The sequence below is a fragment of the Trachinotus anak genome, unplaced genomic scaffold (genome assembly GCF_046630095.1).
Source record: "Trachinotus anak isolate AG129_WGS33_773 ecotype Australia unplaced genomic scaffold, CSIRO_AGI_Tana_v1 ptg000026l, whole genome shotgun sequence".
NCBI lineage: Eukaryota > Metazoa > Chordata > Actinopteri > Carangiformes > Carangidae > Trachinotus > Trachinotus anak.
Genome location: NW_027273877.1, coordinates 4,927,505 through 4,947,194, shown reverse-complemented (window position 1 = coordinate 4,947,194; position 19,690 = coordinate 4,927,505). Strand labels below are relative to the sequence as shown.

At 42.9% G+C, this 19,690-nt stretch overlaps 1 protein-coding gene across 2 annotated transcripts in view; it reads left to right on the top strand.

Moving 5' to 3' along the window:
- Positions 1–1,745: 1,745 nt before the first annotated feature.
- The window catches only part of creb3l1 (cAMP responsive element binding protein 3-like 1), a 30,498-nt gene continuing 12,553 nt past the window's right edge, over positions 1,746–19,690 (top strand). The window contains exons 1-3 of one of the 2 annotated variants that reach the window (XM_071463907.1): positions 1,746–2,161; positions 11,210–11,342; positions 12,855–12,941. In XM_071463907.1, the coding sequence (XP_071320008.1) occupies positions 2,051–2,161; positions 11,210–11,342; positions 12,855–12,941 (331 nt within the window). In that variant the 5' untranslated portion in view covers positions 1,746–2,050. Of the gene's footprint in view, positions 2,162–2,630; positions 3,225–11,209; positions 11,343–12,854; positions 12,942–19,690 lie in introns of those variants that run through there. The other variant, XM_071463908.1, reaches the window with a different exon arrangement.

The following is a 19,690-nucleotide window of genomic DNA, read 5'->3' as shown; positions in this document are numbered from 1 at the left end:
TCTCTTCCTGCTGTACAGGTATCTCTCTACACCTCTGTCTCAGAGGAGAGACAGTCCAGGGCAGGATGACAGGGGTGGGCCTCGGCATTCATGGAAGAAAAAGAAACATGTTTCATTCCCACTTTCCTGTGTGTGTGTGTGTGTGTGTGTGTGTGTGTGTGTAGCTGGAAGCAGTATTTTGGAGTGTTAAAACTGTCTCTTTAGTCACTTGTCTTTTTCACTCTGTCAAACACACATTCCTCACCTGACAAGCATCACACTCAGTCTTCCCCAAGGCTGAAAGATGAGTGCTGGTAAATCAGAGACCTCATTTTTTTGTCACTGATCTGAACTGTAACTGTATTCTGTGTTGCCGAAGCTGTGTTTTCTGATTGCTGAAGTGTTTTCTGATCATCATAGACTGTGCGATTGCCATATTATAATATTAAAATAAACCAAATTGCAATGATCCCCTATTACCCATAGGGGGCAACATTACATCCAATACACTCCATTGACCTTTCCATTGCAGATGTTTGGACAAGTCCAGGTGTAAGTAATAACTCCCACAAGGGCCCAGTTCCATCTGTGTTACAGGAAGCCATATTAATCAGCCATCATACACATAAACATGAAAAAGACCATCAAACAAATGGACCAAACGTCCTCTAAACACTCCCCAAAAAGTATTTTTTACCTATTCTGGCTGATAAGATGTTCAGGTTGAAGCTGTATTAGCAATTACACGAGATCACCAAACTTGTTGTACCAAGAATGATAAAGATGTAATTTGATTTTCTTTTCTTAAAGACTCAAATAATGAAAATGTTATTTAACAAAACAAAAGCTGTAAGCTAAAAATGCACTGGAGTTAAAGCAAACAGTGAAAAGTAACTAGATGTACTCCACTTCTGTGTAATACACTTTTGATGTACTTCTACTGCATTTCCATTTTTCTGATACTTTATTATTTGCTTCCATAGTCAGAGGGAGTTCAGTTCACAGCAATTACTTAAGATTTGAAATGAAATATTGTTATTGATTAAACCATATTAAGTCTAATATAAAGAACCAGTCTGTGTAATAAGTTCTTTTATTCTTAAGTACTTTTTTATATTGTGTACCTGTTGTGTATTTGCAGCTTTTACCTAAGCAGTTTTTAAAAATAAGTCTTCAAAATAAAAAATTAACCTCTTAATTGAACTAAAGTCCCTCAAAACGACACTTAAGAAATGAGTTTTAATTGTGCAAATGAGGCTCATGAAGGCTGGAGCTGGATCTGGATCTGGATCTGGATCTGGAGCTGGACCTGGAGCTGGAGCTGGATCTGGAGCTGGACCTGGACCTGGACCTGGACCTGGATCTGGATCTGGAGCTGGACCTGGAGCTGGAGCTGGAGCTGGACCTGGATCTGGATCTGGATCTGGACCTGGAGCTGGAGCTGGACCTGGATCTGGATCTGGACCTGGAGCTGGACCTGGACCTGGACCTGGATCTGGATCTGGATCTGGAGCTGGAGCTGGAGCTGGACCTGGACCTGGATCTGGACCTGGAGCTGGATCTGGACCTGGATCTGGATCTGGAGCTGGAGCTGGAGCTGGAGCTGGACCTGGATCTGGATCTGGAGCTGGACCTGGATCTGGATCTGGAGCTGGATCTGGAGCTGGAGCTGGAGCTGGAGCTGGAGCTGGAGCTGGACCTGGATCTGGACCTGGAGCTGGATCTGGAGCTGGAGCCCGTGACGCGGCGGGGGGGGGCGGGGCTTCCTGAGCGCTCATTGCTGCGGGGGGGGGTCGGCTGCACACTCACAGCTGGATGGAGAGCAGCGTCCGCTACAGCGGGAGGAGGATGTGAATTTCCCACAGTTTCCCAAGTTTTGCCAGCGAAAGGAAGAAAGCAGCGGCGGGACTCGGCTCGACCCAGACGGGGTGAACTCACGGCGGACCCCCCCCCCCCCCCCCCCTCCAGCATTGAGAGCAAAACCGCTCCGTTTTTTAATGAGTTGATCTTTAAGATTTGCGTCCACACCCCCCCCCAGGTCCACACAGCTACTGAACAGACACAGACAGTCATGATGGAGTCTATCTTAGACAGCCTGGCAGCGGAGAAACTGTACCCGCCCGGAGGCAGCAACCTGTTGGACCTGGAGGAGCTCAGCGACGGAGACTTCCTCACGAATGTGGTGAGTCTTCGTTTTATTCACCAGCCCGGATTTAAAAGTCCCCTGAATCAAACGCACCTCTCCTGCCTGTTCCGCCCGGAGCCGGACCTCAGGAGGGCGGTGCAGTTATTAGATCCTGACTGACATCCGGGGCCCAAACACTGTGTGTGTGTAAACCAATATGTGGCGAGTTATTGGTTAACTTTTACGTGTGTGTGTGTGTTTTCAGCTGACAGGTGTTGCAGTCCTCAGCAGCACACCTGCTTATTAATGCCAACGCGTGTGCGCATGCGCGTGGGTGCATGCATCAAACTGTTAATTGGCCGATCTGCAGTGAAAACGCTTCCTGTGTTGGTCTCATTACTTTTCAATTAACTCAGCAAGTGTTCCTCTTAATCAGACTTTAATTAGGATTAGGGCATGTTTCTTAATCAGCTCACTCAATAATGAAAATTTGAATTACTTTACCTCAAGTCTTGAATAATATTAGAGCTTAAGTAAGTCAATTAATTGATTGGTTGGCTGACAGAATAGTACTTCTTCATTGCCTCTACCTTTTAATTCTGAATTTTACTTGATCTCTACCAACTTCTCGCTGGAAATGCAAACTTTATATTGCATATTGCAATCGTGCATGCTGTATTACCTGCAGTTCACTTAATGAAATCCTGCTCCTCTACCTCCACGCTGCAGCAGGACAGTCACAGTCAACAATTAAATCTTCTGAGCCCACTTAAAAACCACCTGTTCCCATCACTCCTCTCTCCGTATCCTCATCCAAAAACAACAGGTTACCGGGGGCAACAGCTGCTCGCATCACCTCCCCTGCAGCACCTGAGACGTCGCATCTTTTAATCTCAGCTGAGGACGAACGGTGGCTGTAACAAACAACGGGATGTGGTCGAGCAGATTCACGCCTGCTAATCAGTACAATCGTGACTGCGTTGGTTGAAGTAGCAACAGCCGTGCGACAGGAAGCAAACTTTTTTTCAAACTTGTCCACTAATAGTAAAAAAGGTCATCACGGGGAACTGTTTCATGCGCAGCTTTGAGCTGCATGCAGGCTCAATCAAACCTAACTGCGGTGAGTTGATTGCTACCTGCCCCATGATTTATGATAATTTATTCCTCTCTGTCCCACCCTGTTTCTGCGGGTGTGCTGTGCACCTCCGACCACAGAATGCCAAAAGTACAGTGCCGTGCCCTCTGTGCACGGCATGCTTGACCGGTCTTTGCACTCTTAATTTGGGGAAACGCTGAGGACAGACTGAGAACTGTTTCACTGCTGCACACAGAGCTTAATGATAAATATCACAGTATCAGTGTCAGCAGGAAGTACTCTATCTTCAATTTCTATTCGGTCCTCACTGTCTCTTTTTCCATTCTGTCATTCTCTTTTCTTTTTTAAACAGTTTTTCTCTATTCTAGTCAGTGAGTCAGTCCAGCAGTCTGCTTGTGGTTTGTTTCCCTCTGTCTCTGTTCTAAATAAAGTAGTCCACTCTGCTGTGAAGCCGCTAGACTGGGCTGTACCACTGAGGACATGGGAAAGGTTCCCCGATGAGACAATACTTATACATTCTTTAGTGCAGTGAATGGACCAAATTTCAACCTCTCCTCAGTCTTTTATCTCCAATCATGTTGCGTGGGTGGTGAGTCACAGCGTCGGAGACTTCTGGATGTCACTGATGGACAGAAAACAAACTGCATGATATGGAGATTTCTGTCAATTCCTCTTTTGCAGTCTCCAACTTTGTGCTCATCCTGTATTTGGAATCACACCATCATTTTTCTATATGGCTAAGCAATGTAATAATCTATAAAATATAATATATAAGATTTATTTTCTATTTCACTCTACCTTTGTCAACAATGATGATTGTATGTTACTTGTTTAAAGCTGCATTATCAAATTTCTTGGCATTTCGGCACCAGAAATAAGCTGTAAACGCGGCACTGACATTTTATCATCTTACAGAAGTGGATACGATGAACTTATCAGCACACAGTTGGCTGTTTTCACATGAGCAGCAACATTAGCATACATTTTGAGTCAAAGAGCTCCAAAGAGCTGAGAGGATCTGCAGGGTTTTGTATTGTCTTATCACCATGAACATCTTTCACATTTCATCCATCGTTAATATTAATCATATTGATTAAAGCGGCGTCAATGTTGGGAGAAGAGCAGAATAGAGAAACCCTGAAACCCTTTTGCTCATTCATGTGGTGCAACTGTATCTGTGCAGTTTGACTAAATGTGGGGACTGAAGACTGCAACCAGTGTGGACAACGGTCTGTCATAAGGTGGTTAAAATGTGGAGGACACGGCGAACGGACACACGGAGTCATCGTCTCATTGGTTTTTATGACGGTGTGCAGGACAGCAAGGACTCGCACACGCTTCCTGCTTTGAATTTTATTTATCTCCTCCAGTACGGTGTGTCCCTTTTGGTAATAAAGAGTCAGTGTAGACAAGAGATGGGAGGGGGCATTGCAGAGATGATGGAGTCAGACTGCTGAAGGAAAAGATGAAGTGAATTAAGAATCGTTTTCAGTAGGACCAACGCCGCCTATCGTAGTAGAGTAGCGCTTTAAAGTTGTTGATGGACCTTTGAACCCTCTGTGACTTTTCGCGGAGCAGAAGTGAATCACATCACTGAAATGTGAACACGCCTTGGCTGCATTTTAAATTATACAGATGCTTAGAGGTCAACCAGTGATGACTGGCACTGCTCTCATTATCCATCTGCATCGATGCGTCATGTGCGCCGGACCATTGGACCACAGCATCCAGCGTGGATCATGCATGGTCAACATCATTTACCTCCCACTGGGAGCTCTGCTCTGCATGTAGCTGTCCTAAATCCTGGAGGAAATTAGAGCAGGGCTGCGGCAACAGTTCTTTTCATTATTCAATAGATTAGTCATTTGGACTACTGAATGTGAGATAACAGGGGAAAATCGCCGTCGCAGCTCCCCAGAGGCCAGGGTGACGTCTTCAAATTAATTCTTTTGTCCAGCCAACACATGTATTACCACGTAATCCAAAAAAAAAGCAGCATATCCTCTGAACACTTGAGAAGTTTGAAAGTTTGGATTTTTCCTTGAGGTGATTTAAAGAAAAAATCAATCAATTACTTCCAATCAATTAATTATCTTAATTTCAGCTCTAGAGAAGATGAACCTCCTCTTTGTTAAGGTGAAGTTTAAACGTCTAGGAGAAGTGTTTCTCTGAGACTTTTGGGCCAGTTAGGACTGATTTTCTTCTCTGTGATATTTGAGGCCCAGAAATGGGATTTATTGAGCGTAAATTCATGCAGGGCCAGAAGCCATCGTAACCATGGTAACCACTGTGCGCCATATTAACATTTTATTAACTGTATGCCCCACCAGAGGGCCAGTCTCAAAACACTTTGAGTATGATATATATTTGGAGCAGTTGGTGCACATATACAGACACACACACATGCAACAGTGAGGTCAGGTAAGGACAGTGCAGTAAGTTCCAGCTGAGAGGTGGTTCCACCTCACTCTTCTACTCTGTTCAGTTCTACGTTTGTACAAAAACCAGAAGTTGTCTCTCCCTGTTTTCTGCCGAAACGCACAAACACACACTTTTTTTATCCTGCACCCACTTCATGTTTTTCTCTACGCGATCACGCCGTTCCCCTCATTCTAATGCACCCTCCTCCGTATTCTATTGTATTCTGTTCTATTTTACTCTATTCTATTCTACTCTCCGTTCAGACCCTGTACTCCAGCTGTAAAAAGACACACCCATCTCATTTGCATGCCCGCTGCCGATTGGCTGCTGAGCTTTTAGAAGGAATGTGAGCAGGCATGCAGCAGTGTGTGTGTGTGTGTGTGTGTGTGTGTGTGTGTGTGTGTGTGTGTGTGTGTGTGAGAGTCTAACTGTGTGAGAAGGAAAAATTCTTCTGCTGTTTTACTGAGAACTATACCTCACTTCTATCTCAACACACACTCACACACACACACACACACACACACACACACACACACACACACACACACACACACAGTAACCACCTCGGCTCCCTCCTCTCTCACTCTTAAATGTAGCTCATGTGAAGCCAAACACAGCCAACCCGCAGCAGCCACACATCCCTACATGAAGCCAAACACAGTCGAGAACATTACCATTTTCTTATCTGCGGCAGCCAGCGTTGTAAGATAATGACATGATGTTTTCTGGTCGCTCAAAATTGCAATTTCATTTTACACTGCAAAAAAAAAAAAAAAATCTCATGCGATACGTTCCTGACTTTTAATGTCTTATTTGAAAGCAATTAAAAAGCCTGCCAGTGGAACGAGATTATTTCACCTGTCTGTGATTATTTAGAAAAAGAAATCCAGATTGAAAGTATTATATAAGTGTTATATAAGTAACTTTACCAAAAGAAAATACTTTTGATCATTTTCCAAAGCATACTATAACATCTCAAATGACTGAGTGTGGGGCTGCATCATTTTGTCAAAAAATAGTGAAAAATGCATGTGGTCATTTCACATAGCCCAAGGTGACCTCTTCAAACTGCATGTTCTGGCTGAACCTGAATATATTCAGTTTAAAGTCATGTATGACGAAGAAAAGCCCCAAATGATTTTTAACAAAATCAGTTGAGCATTTGAATTTTTGTCCCATCACTGCATCTGGGAAGTGGATGCGTGTCTACCTTTCGGGAAGCAGCCGCCTTGAGGAGGCCTTGAGTACCGTTACTGTGCTGGACCAGACCCAGTTCTGACTTGGAGCCCAGAGCCGAGGATTCATTAAGACACAGATTAGTGCAGTGTTATGATATGGCACTAATGGAGCTATTGCTAACAATTGTGGCTGAGTCGGTAATGATGCAGTAAAATATAATCTGTGTGGAAAATAATTGCATGCAGAGAGGAAGTCTGTCTTGCGTTAGAGAGCATTTCCTGCAGCTTGGTGTCTTTTGTCTAGTGATGGTTGTCATGCTTCATGATCAGCTAATGCTACAACAGCTTACTTTCCTTAGAGTATTTTTTTTTACTTTAATTTGGTTTCATTGTCCCATTTAAATAATAATGCAAGAATGAGAAACCAGGATTTCAGATCAACCAGAAGAAGCAGAGTCAGAATCTCAGTTGATTAAATCCAAATGAGAGTTGTTTGGAGGGCTGAATTTGAGACTTGTTGAGAACATTTTATTTTCAGCGTATTTCCCTTTGGGCTTTTACATGATGTTCTGAAGAGTTTACGATGGTTTCCACTGCAATATTCATGCCATAATGACATAAACCTTTTGGCCTGGCTCTCAGTAGTCCAGTTCATCGCTGTGCTTTCCTTCGTCGCCGCGCTGGGGGAGGGAAATATCCTTCCCAAGTCTGCGAGCATTTGCTGTATGATTGTTGAGGTGCAGCAGGTGGCTCCTCTTACCAACAGACTGCGGCCGAAACTCCGCGCCAGGCAGCACGTTCGAGCCGGTGTTCAAGCCTCAACACCACAGTGAATCATTTGATCGTTTTCTTTCCGTTTCACCTGAACCGGTGAGGCATCCAAATGAAAGGAGAGGGAGAGAGATGTGTCGAGACTCAACACTGTTAATTACAGACACAACAGAGCCTCTCTCCGCATTTATAATTACTCATTGCGTCTGACTTCTCAGGCTCTTTTCCCTGTGTGGTTTACACCTCAACCCCATCCCCGTCTAATGACAACCCAGCACTGAAATAAGCCATAAAAACTGTCAACTGCTTTCTAACGCTCCCTAATGGGATTCTTTTCCCAGCAGAGAGGGGAGTGTTTCAGGTAATGAAAGGTCCAGACCCCCTGACGGCAGCTTTCCCAGCACCAAGCATCTCACACTGAACCACTCTGGGCTGATTCAGCTTTCTGCCCAACCACCTGCATGTATATCCCTCGGTTTATTTCAGAGATATCATTGCAGAGGTTGTTCATAGTGACATGAGAGATGAATGACTGCAGAGAAGCACTTTGTCACCTCGGGCCTTTATTATAAGGTACAAGAAAGGTTGGGAGCCTCTGGCAGTTTAGTCAGTGGATGGTGTGATCCGACGCCGTCATTCATCCATCTCCTTCCGTTCGCCTCCCATCCCAATTGAAATCCACCCCCAGGTTTTGTGCCTGCAGGATTCGTGCCATATGGATCAATCGGCAATTTAACAAAACGTCTAACTGACAGATTTCTCTCTATCGATTAATAAAGTAATACAGGGGAGTGAGGGGGGTGTGCGTATCCAGTCCTGAGAGGAGGAGGTTTTTTTATCAGGCAGAAAAGCTGAACATGTCTGCGTGGGTTTAGAAAAAACAACCCGTGCCATGGATGCGTCACTGCGCCAGGTGATGGATAAGAAAAATAGATTAGCCTCAAACAGGGCTGTGCTGGTAGGTGAGAGCTGTGCCACGGGCTCCAGGTGCGTCAGATTTGAGCATGTGCTTAACAAACCTATCCCAACTACACACTGCAATAAAGGGCGATTACATACAGAACTGCAAACGCAGCTAAATCTGAAGTAAATGGCCACTTCTGGAACTACAAGAGTTAAATTCTACATAGTAAAATGTCAGTACTCCTGATTGAGAGCGACATAAACACTACTACACTTGGACTAATGCAGCCACGAGAGCTAATTTTAGATCAACTGTGGGGCTTTCTCTGCTTCTACTCTCTCCCTGCGCCTCTCCCGTCATTATAGCAATTTCAGCCACATTTCTCCAACTAGGAAACTTTTCACTGTTTATTTTTACGTAGCCCGGTTTAAACGTGACCTATATTCCCTAATGGAGCGGAGTTAAAGGGGCTGTGTCACGGTTATTTTGAAGGGATATTGTTGTAATGCTCAGTGCGGCAGGAGGACAAGGCTGCTCTGTCTATATCACTGTTCCTGCATGTGGGTGTGTTTGTTTATGAATGAGTGAGTGTTCATTTGTGTATGAATGGCTGCAGGATCAGTGAGTGCGTGCACACACCTTTTTCGAGCCGTGGCTGTCATTTGTTATACCCTGTATCGAGCTCAGTTGAGCCTTAAGTTCAAATACAAATATGGAAATAGTTCCTCCACTGATAAGAGAATCAACTGGCTTAAAGCTTTTTATCGAATCATTAAATCAGTATTTATCTTATATTAGTCTTATGTTCTTTTGTTAAATTCATTACAGATGATAAATCTTCAGGTTTCTAAGGGAATTTCAAAACATCAGCAGTTTCTAATGTGTCGTCTGTTATTTTACCCACCGTCTGTATGTCTACGTTCTGTGTGTTTGTGCTGAACTCCACGTGGTTTCATCAGACAGCTGCATGTGTCCCAGACTTGCACCACAGCTGCACTTGGGTCACAGTCACAAATGCACACACACACACATACAGTCTCTGTGTGAGATAATGCATGTGTGAAGGTGTAAATGCTACTTGTTTGCAAAGTGTTTAAAGAATATTGTATGACATACCAGTTAGTCCAATAATCCCGCAGGACATATAGTCCTGCATGAACTGGCCTGTTTACTCTCTTTCATCTCCCCTCCTCTCTTCCTGCAGTGATGGACACCAATGCAAGTATTATAGCTTTGATGTCTACATGCAATTTAAAAAAAATAATCTACTGAAAGCCTTAATTCAGGGGGAAAAAGTCACTAAAAATGTTAAATTTCCTGGCTCATTACAGATAATCTTCTCATAACAACAGGACACGTTTACCTATCAAAATAAAAGTATACACAAAAAGTTTTAAACCCGTTTGCTCTCTTGCATTGGTTTGTCAGAGCTGCCTGCTGCTTGGTGAGAATGGAGGATGTGGAGGATGGAAAACCCAGAACAATGAACTGAAAGAGGGTAAAATGCTTCAAAGAGCTGAGGGGAACTGCAGAGTCGGATGAGTTCTTTGTTAGTTCATAACCTCAAGTGACCCCTTTCACACGACACATGTGATCCATCGTTGATATAAAAAAAAATATTGAAGCTAGGTCTGTGTTTATTATCCCAGCTCTGTCTTCACTGTTGCTACTGGACTGAGTTAATCTTGTGTGACACACTGGCAGAGCCGGAGCTAATTTCCAGGAATATAACATGTAAATCAATTTTTGAATTTGTTGTTAATCAAATCAAGTTACTTCTGTCACTGTTACTATGTGAGGAGCCTCCAAGCACTGTTGACTTGTGAAGTAATAGGTTCCAACCGATCCATCTGTGTGTGTGTGTGTGTGTGCTTTTATACTGCTTTGTGCATGTTTGCTTAAGAGCGGGGTGACTCATATTGTGTGTGTGTGTGTTTGTGTGTGTGTGTGTGTGTGTAAACCAGTGAAATCAGAGCACCATGCTGTCCCAGGCTTCCAGAGCAACGTCTCTCAGCTCGGTGACTCATTCATCCAGGCTGAGGATGAATCTATCACTGCTGTTTCCCACTCACCGACTCCCCAGGCCATCAACGCAGTTTAGATTGTCTGGTTTCTGGCCCCGAGAGATTGTCTGTAGCATAACTGAAACACATAGCTGATAATTCGATCAACAGAAAATTAATCTGCAACCATTTTGATAATCATGCCATTGTAAATTGAATATTTGGGGATTTTTAGAAACTGCGATGGGCATTTTTGGTAGTTTTCTGACACTTTACGGATCAAACAAACAATCGTCTAATGAAGAAAAGAAATGACGGATGCATCTGAGAAAAAAATAATTATTAGTTGTATGTACTTTTCCAGGTCTGAAGATTTCATATTAACAGTTGCAGAGATCTCAACATTTGTCTTTTGCAGCCTGTTTTCAGCTTTGTGAAAGTGCATATTTTTCACATATTCCAATGTTTTTTCGTTTTAATAAGTAGGGGAAAGTTCCCACCCACAATGGTAAACATAATCCTTCTGTTTAAATGAAAGATTCTTTGGAGATGCATGGTTTTCATTAGATGCTGAATTGTTGCACAGACAATGTTAAATATACCAGCTATACCACAGCCTGTTTCTTTATTTGGAGTGGTAATGGACAAAAGAAGACAGTTTCTCATGGAAACCATTATTCTGCTTCGTAAAATAAGTGTTTTCGTCTCCATGTGTCTCTCCATGTGTTCCAGCCTTTTTCAGGTGACCAGATGGACGACTTCAGCAGTGAATTATTCAACAGTTTCTTTGACGACCATCTATTAGAGCGACCACTGCTGGCAGACAGACCTTCACTTTTACACATGGACATAGAGAGCAGCCCAGGTCAGCTCCTTTTTTATTATGACAAATCACCATTATCAAGAACACACATGCCGTGTTCTCAACAGTTCTCCAGAGTTCCTCAAACTATTAAAATAAGAGAACAAAGCGTAAGAGTTGTACAGAAAATGAGTTTATGTAATGCCTAACACTGCAGTCCAATACAAATGCACCAGGGGTTGGATCACAGTGGTTGTTTCTTCTGAATTCCTCATTTTTTCCATTATTAAACTCTCACAGCAGGTAAAAGAAGTTGGTTGGGGGAACTCTCTCCAAAGTCCAACCACTGTCTTGAAGTCGCTTGCTTTGAAATGCTTTTGGGTCCAAGAAACTCTCAGAGTTTTCTTCTCCACTCATAGTCACATGTAGATGACCTTCTTGTTTCCTTGACTAACCTCCAATAGTGCAGCAGCCAGTTGTTCCACTCCACAGCCAAAGTCTGGGTAGAAAAGACCCCAGTCCCATTATTTGGTTTAATTCGAAAGCCAACTGAGACCAACTGTATCAAGTTGTAACTTCTCAACCACTGAAATCAAACTGTCTGGGCTTTCCCCGGAGTATAATTCCATGATCTGAGAGCCAGATTCTGCTGCCAAAGTCTGTGACTTCCAAAACTCCTGCCTATTAACCAGCACGAAACACATTGGACGGCCATCCCTCACCTAGCAGGTGCTGGCTCTGTGACGAGGAGGCCCTGGTTTGTTGGTTTAGGCTGCAACTGGCTGAGCTACCACAAGGCACCCACTTGCAAAAAAAAAAAATGCCAGAGCTGCGTGAATAGGCCCTGAGTCACTCTAGGCTCTGTCAGAAAGATGTAGCACTACTTGTCAGACTCGTCACTTTAGACGAATCGTTGTTGTCATAATCACTAGAGTGGCTGAGACCTCCACGGTGAGTTGGCTTTGATTGTAGGAAGCTGTAAAAACACTTTGACTGACACTTTTTGGAAGACGCTTAATTTATAGATTCATAACCGTTGCTTGCACCTCATCATGTAAATGTGAGGGCAAATTTTAAATTTAACAAGGCCACAAGTCAATTTAATGCAAAAGTCACTTACTTTTACATTTACATACAAGTCTGAATTAAATCCCTTCAAAGGTTAAATATGCACAGAGAGAGCTATGAGTCTTTTTAAGAGCACTGCAATAAATGCATTACTCAATTATCATCTCATATGCATAAGGAAAAAAAGCTCAACATTGTACGTGTGTGCACTCTTTGACATTAGATTTAGTTCTAAATGGCAATATACATCTTTAAATCTATCATTTATGGAGCCTGTGAGAGAACTTGGAGTGCCCTTTTTTCCTTCATATCATGGCTCTTGAACGCATCGCTCCACCTGTTATACTGCTCCCCCTCCCCGGTCCCAGATATCCCACGTCTTTCTATCACGTCTGAGTAAAGCTACAGTAAACATGTACATAACTGGCCCCTATATCTGAGTGAGGCAGTTGAAACCAGTGTGTTGTACGTGTTCCATATCTGAAAAAAGCTTTTTGAATCCCTCAGATATTCAAGCAGAGCACAGCTACTCTTTGAGTGAAGACTCCGCCCCCCAGAGCCCAGCCCTGTCAATCAAAATGGACCAAGAGTCTGGTAGGTCACCTGATGATACCTATCTTAGTTTATGCTTCCTGGAGAAATGCGCAGCCAAACAAAACTCTGCTCCTGATGTTTGGTCTGGTTCTTTATCACGCTGGTTATCAGGTTGGCTCAGCTGTCTGTCTGATGTAACGCTTGACATGCAGTCTGACCCCGCGTGCTGCCTGTCAAACAGTACACACTCCGATTGGCTGAATCCACTGTCTCTCATATGGTATGTGTGGTGATTGGCCTAATCTGTTGTCTGTTATATTGTATGGAGGAGCAGTGCAGTATAAAAACACCGCACTTCAAGCCCCGCTCTGGTCGTCTTTGTCTGTCTTTTCCGCCTTCCTCACTCTTTGTGACTCATCTTCCCCATTATCCCCCGCTGTCTTCCTGTCTTTCTCTGTCTGTACCTGACTGTCTTACTCTGTCTGTCGGCTGTCTTTTCTCCGTTTGTCCCGGGGATCCTGCTGCTCACAGCAGGATCCCAGTCGGAGCAGTTTTCCTCCAGCTAAGCCCTGCCCACCTAACACACACACACACAGACTCACGCACACACACAGACTCACACAACACTATGACAAGCATATGGTTTTGAGTCTGCAGCTTTAGCCGAAGCCAGCGGAAACTCTCTCTCTCTCTCTCTCTCTCCTCTGTCAGGTTATCTTTCTCACTCTCTCTCCCTGTCTGTATCCGTCTCTCCTGTTTTCTATCCCTCTCTGTCTCCCTTAATCTAATTAAATCCTATTTTATTGGTATGAATATCTGATTATCTGCATTGCCAAAACCGCACGTTGAGCAAAAAGAGAGTAATTCACATCAAAAAAAGACCCAACAGTTTGACTTGTGCGTTGCCAGTGCGTGCATGTGTTTAGTTCAGTACTGCGAACTGGAATATTCCTTCAGATAATAATTAGCTTCAGGAGAGAATAAAATTCAGGTTGTAAATCACTGTCAGATAGAGTTAGAGCCACTCCACTCTTGTATGCTTTGGTTAGAATGTAATTTTACACTGATGCCAAAGGAAGCAGAAAGTTATGTAAATTAAAATGACATTCAAATGACGTATTACTTAATAAAATAGAACATTTGAACAGCTTTGATTTCAGGCTGTTTATAATACGTGTTTTACTTTCTTGCGTCTCCATCTGTAGTTATGTAACTGTCAACTATAGCTCACATATGGAACACACACACACACACACGTGCACACACGCATTGAAAATAACACATCATTTGTATTTGAATCTATTCCAGCCTATTTATTATTGAACTTTGTCCAAACTTCATTTTACAACCTGCATCTGCTCCATAAATCCTGAGCATAAACTTAGCGGCACTCACTTTCCAAGAGTTTTACATCTCTACCTTACTGTGTATCAGTTGCACAAATGGACCATTATATGCACTACGGCTCACAAGTTTTAGACACCTCCATTTTTCTAGTGGTTACTCAAATTTACACAGCGTAATATCTTAGTGAATTTAAAGCATAGAACTAATACATAAAAAAAGGAATCATGGGATCTTCATCCAGCAGATGAACACACTCTTGATGTTCATCAGGCATTGTTCAGAAAGTTCCGACCCGTCCCGACGCTGTTGCACTTGCAGGTTGCTTTGCTTTCACCTTCTCTCCAGTTCATCCTGAACCGGCCCCACGGGGTTTAGGTCTGGAGACTGGTCTGTGCTGGTCTTCCATCATGTGAAGCCTGTTCTTCTAAAGTTTGGGCTCATTATCTTGCTGTAGGACGAACCTCTGACCAACCAGTCGGTCTTTCTTTGTTACTTGCCTTTTTCAGTCCTACTTCCTGCAGCACAGTATTATCCTAATGATGCATCAGAGGGTGTAGTAACACAGTATGTTCCAAAAACTGCATTTGTACAGACCGGGGGGTGGTAAGTCATTGCTTGCATTAACTTTAAAGGCTTCATTTACTTCCATTGCTGCAGGAAACGCTGTAAATTAACCAGTTTCTTAATCTCTGAAAAGGGCTGTGGCTATAAAGTTTTCATGTTGTTTCAGTTTTTGGTGACCTAAACCAGTTTACTGCTTAAATTTGTTCCATTCAATTTTCAGATTTTTTTACTCTGCTTTGTTTAGACTTGAGAAAATATTTTGTGCCAACAGCTGAACTCTGTGGTGGATTTTGACTGAGACTGCTGCAGCTGTACCGTAATAATAACATTGAATTATTTCGAGGATGGACTTTAACATGTTGTTCTGTAATAGTGCTGTTCTGTTTATGACATTTGGAGAAGGTGATTCTGGTTCAGCACATATAAAATATGTGTGAACACAAAAGCTTGCGCTGAAAGTCCTTGATTCTCACAGGCCTTTTTCCTGGGAGATGGCAGAAGGTTCTGGCAAGACTTTCCCCTAAATTCTGTAAATCCTCCGTCGGTCTTCAACTCTAATCTCAGATGAAGCTCAGTGCAGAGACTCTGTGTGAGGATCCTCACAGCGTCCAACGAAAGCAGCGCAATAAGAACAGCACTTCGTTCATCGTGATGACTCCGTTTGATTGACCACAAAGGGGTGTTAGATGTCGCTGACCGTTCAGAAACAAAAGGAATCTGTGGATTTTCCTCCGTTTAAGGTTCTGCCCATGTAGAATTACAAGGTATACAAATCAGAAAAGCAGATGTTCAGATCTCATAACTGATCACAGATAAAAAAATTGGTTGATTTGACACTGATCATTAAATATTTTTACAGGATGGTGCCCGATAAGGGACCCTACAAAATCTGTCACTCTGACCACAGTGCTCAGGTATCATCCATGCTACAGTGTTTGAATTACAGAGGAACAATAAGAGTCTGAAGTCTCTTTTTGGCTGGAAAAAAATAATAATGGTTTATTTTATTGATCATAACATTTTAATACTCCTATAATAGTTCATATGACATGAAAATGAAATCAAACTATAGCCCATGTGTTCGCTCGTGGCCAGAGGAAGCACACTGTAGATCCCCACTATGTTAAATGATGATGAAACATCACCTGGAGGTCTGGGCTTATCCTTAACCATAGTGATGGATAATACTGTATAAACATGGAGTAAATGCATCACTTGCACAACAAGCCAATAAGTTTCACAGTAGCGCAGCACTTAAATCGGTCGGTTTGTGAGTTTTTATGGCACTCACCACTCACATTCATACACAGGATTATTGATACTTAAGAAGTTTAGCAAGTCTGAACTTTCCCGTCTCATTTTCCTCTCTGCCTCACCCACTCTCTCTCTCTCTCTCTCTGTCTGTGGGCTCGCTGCTCTTATACGGTCAAAGGGAAGCTGTGTATTTTACGGCAGCTCCTACCGTGTGGCTCCATCTATTGTTTTAATACCGCTGCTGTCCCACTGAGATCAAACACAGCCACCACCTCTCCTCTGTTAGCTCTACGTGACGACTGCCAGGAGCCTTTGGTCATTAACCACCGCTCTGTCAGAGGATTTCTTTCCTGCGTTTACAACATTTTACCCACACAGGCAGATTTTTTTCTTTTTTTTTTCCTGTTAATACAGCATCCAAAGAGATTCCATTAAATGGTAACTGAGAGGATCAGGTTTTACTTTTATTACTTTCACCCACAGCATCCCCCACATTCGCTTCACTCTGGATTGCACCACAAAAATACAGAACAATTTGTCCAAAGTGATGTTTAACCCCCCCCTGCACATACTTTTAATGATTCTTATTCTGTATGTGAAAAGCAACACACTATATACAGTCCTTTCATTATTTAGAAATGTCCTCTGATGGGCCAAGGCTCAAATATTTTGGGATAATTTTGATAATATTACCTCTGCTCATGTTGCAAGTATGAACAGAATATGAAATGCACATTAATGCATTACATACCTGCATTTCTGTAGCATCTGTGTGCAGTATAATAACATTCTGCTATATGTGAAGTTCCCACTTTTTATTCTTGAGTAGCACATTATACTAAAACTCCTCTGTCAGCTACAGACCATAGGATGACAAGGTAATTATCATTTGTTGTGAATTATATGAAGGATAAAGAACTAAAGACAGAAAGAAAGTAGTCCACAATCATTAACAGCTGTAAAAAAAAAAAAAAAAAGCAGTAAATAATCAGAAATATCCACTCATGAGTTGCCACACATGTACAGGACAGTTTTCCTTCGCATTAGCTAACAGCTAACAGCTTCTGGTATTCATTAAAGGAATGCTGCGGAGGGCTTCCAATCAAGCCCTGGCTTAACGAGGGCAGGAGGCTTAACGAGGCCGAGGTTCGCAGCCTTATTAGGAGAGACTTCTGAGGGTCTGACTTTGCGCTGAGGACGTACAGAAGAAGTAAATGGTGGATCCACCCAAAAAAATACCGGATCCATGTGATGTGTTCCTCCTCATCCCTTCTGATCTTGTGTCAGTGGCGTTACCAACGAATGAATGAGCGGTGTTATGCATTTGTCTATCCGACGTTTTGGTCCAGAGCCAGATGTCTTGGCAAATGGATGCTAGGTTGATAGTAATTTGGTAACATCAGTGACATGTCACTGCACATTATTATTTCATTAGGTGCAGCTGTGTTTCCCGTGCTGTTTTCCTCCGTGTGTCCCTGTATTTTTCTCAAATGTTCAAATGTTTTCAGACCAAACAGTGAACTGATAGAAAGAAAACAATCAGCAGAGAAATGGACAGAAGAGATAATTGTTAGCTGCAGCCCTACACTACACCTACCTTACTTAACTCTAGGGATATACTGTATGTTGTTGAGGTAATGACATTAACATGTGCTGCTCTGCTGATTCATTAACACTCCAGTGAATTAATCCGTGCCTGAAATCCAGCTCATTATATAAACACTCAGACTTTCCCTCCAGAGCCTCCACCAGGTCAGAGTTTCCTCTTCACCAACATTTCGGTCTCCGACAGGGTATCTAAGAACCTAAAGACCGCCGTGATATTTAAGGTGAACGTCTGGCCTTCTTCCCTCCAGTGCGAACATCAGTTCAAAATGTCGACTCCTCAGCAAGTCCTGACAGACCCTTTTTTTTTTTTTTTTTTTTCACAGCAGACATTTCGGCTTATCATAGCAGGGAGAGAGAGAGAGAGAGAGAGAGCAGGTGAAACAAATGTCAACGGTGGCTCAGTGCCATCAAATGTCCCGGCAAGGCATGATAGTGAGTCAGCACGCAACAATACCAGCGCCCTGGAAGAAGCTCATCTAAATGGAAATGGAAAACTGGAATGCAGTTGTTTTTTTAATGTTATCAATTACTCCTCTGGTTTTCCTTGCTATGACATGCCAAAATGTCTGCTCTGAAAAATATTTACCCAATGAGCTATTGTGCAGATTGCCATGAAGTTTACTGATTATTTTTGAACTGTACATCTTAATGTTTGTGCCTGTTTTGCTCTAAAATGAACAAAATTTAATTGGAACCAGCACAGCTGATAATAATAAACATCTCCGCTGGCTCCAATACTGATCTTACAAATCAACTCAAGACTTCTCTAGTAACCAGCCAAACAGTTATTTTTTGACAATCTTGAGGTCAGAGTTTATTTCTGATATTCACTCCACAGATTACAGTGTTGAGCTTGCAACTTATTGGCTTTAGGTTTGTCTAAACCAGCGGGAAGAAGCCACAGAGATTTGTTTTTAGGATGGATTCTCTCCGTGCTGATCCCTGCTGGAGTGATGGACAGGATAACGAGACAAGCTACCAGCTCACTGACGGGCACACACCTCCACCCTCCTCTGCTTCTGCCCAACACACACACACACACACACACACACACACACACACACACACAGCTTGTAAACTTCAGAGCATTTTACCAGCAGAATGTTGCTAGGAAACCAGGAGGTGATTAAAATGACACTCCCAACACACACACACACACACACACACACACACACACACACACACACACACACAGCAGCCCTCGCCTTGTTAAACTGCTGCCGCTCTCTTTCCAGAGACCATGGGAGCCCTTTTGGTGAAAGTGTGTTGTGACAAACATCAAAGTGTCTGACCTGGTGTTTTATTCCAAAGAGAAGATGCTGACTTGATAAAACATCACCCCCCACCCCCCACCCCCCACCCCCAACCTGAAGTCACCCTTTAGTTTCCGTTAACTTCTTGAAAGCTACGTTGTGGTTTCACTTTTCGAATTTAAGGTCAAAGTTAAAACAAAACGCTCTCACGCTGTTAGTTGGACTCACTCGTGTGCCTAATCAGCTCAGCTTAATTGAAAACAGATTCAACTTTGGCAGACCCATCGGTGGTACGGACAAGCACTGTGCAAATAAACACAACTTTATTTGAATAAAAGATATGTAAAAAAAAAAAAAAAAAAAAAAAGTGTATTAAAGATATGGACTTAATTTCGGAAACGGTCAAAGTTGACGTCACAGAGGCCAAGGCATCCTGAGTAGATGTTAAGCTCTTCCTGCTGGTCACTTGAGCCACAGATGGCATTAAACACTTAGTAGTACTCCCCATGACTAGTAAACCACTTCCTCATTTGTAAAACTGGTGGAAGGCTCCTTTAAATCCACCTAATGAGGAACCTAATGGAGAGATCAGAGATGACCTGTCAGAGGAAGGCCACCTAGTCTGTTAACTTTGGATTATATGATGCTGTGGACTGCAGCATCTGGATTCTTTCCCTCAGAGGGGAATTCAATTAGCTGGATAGTGTGCAGAGTAAAATCTGGAAACAACCAAATGTGGGGCATGAACAGAAAAACAGCTGTTGTAGGCTTTCCTCAGTGCAG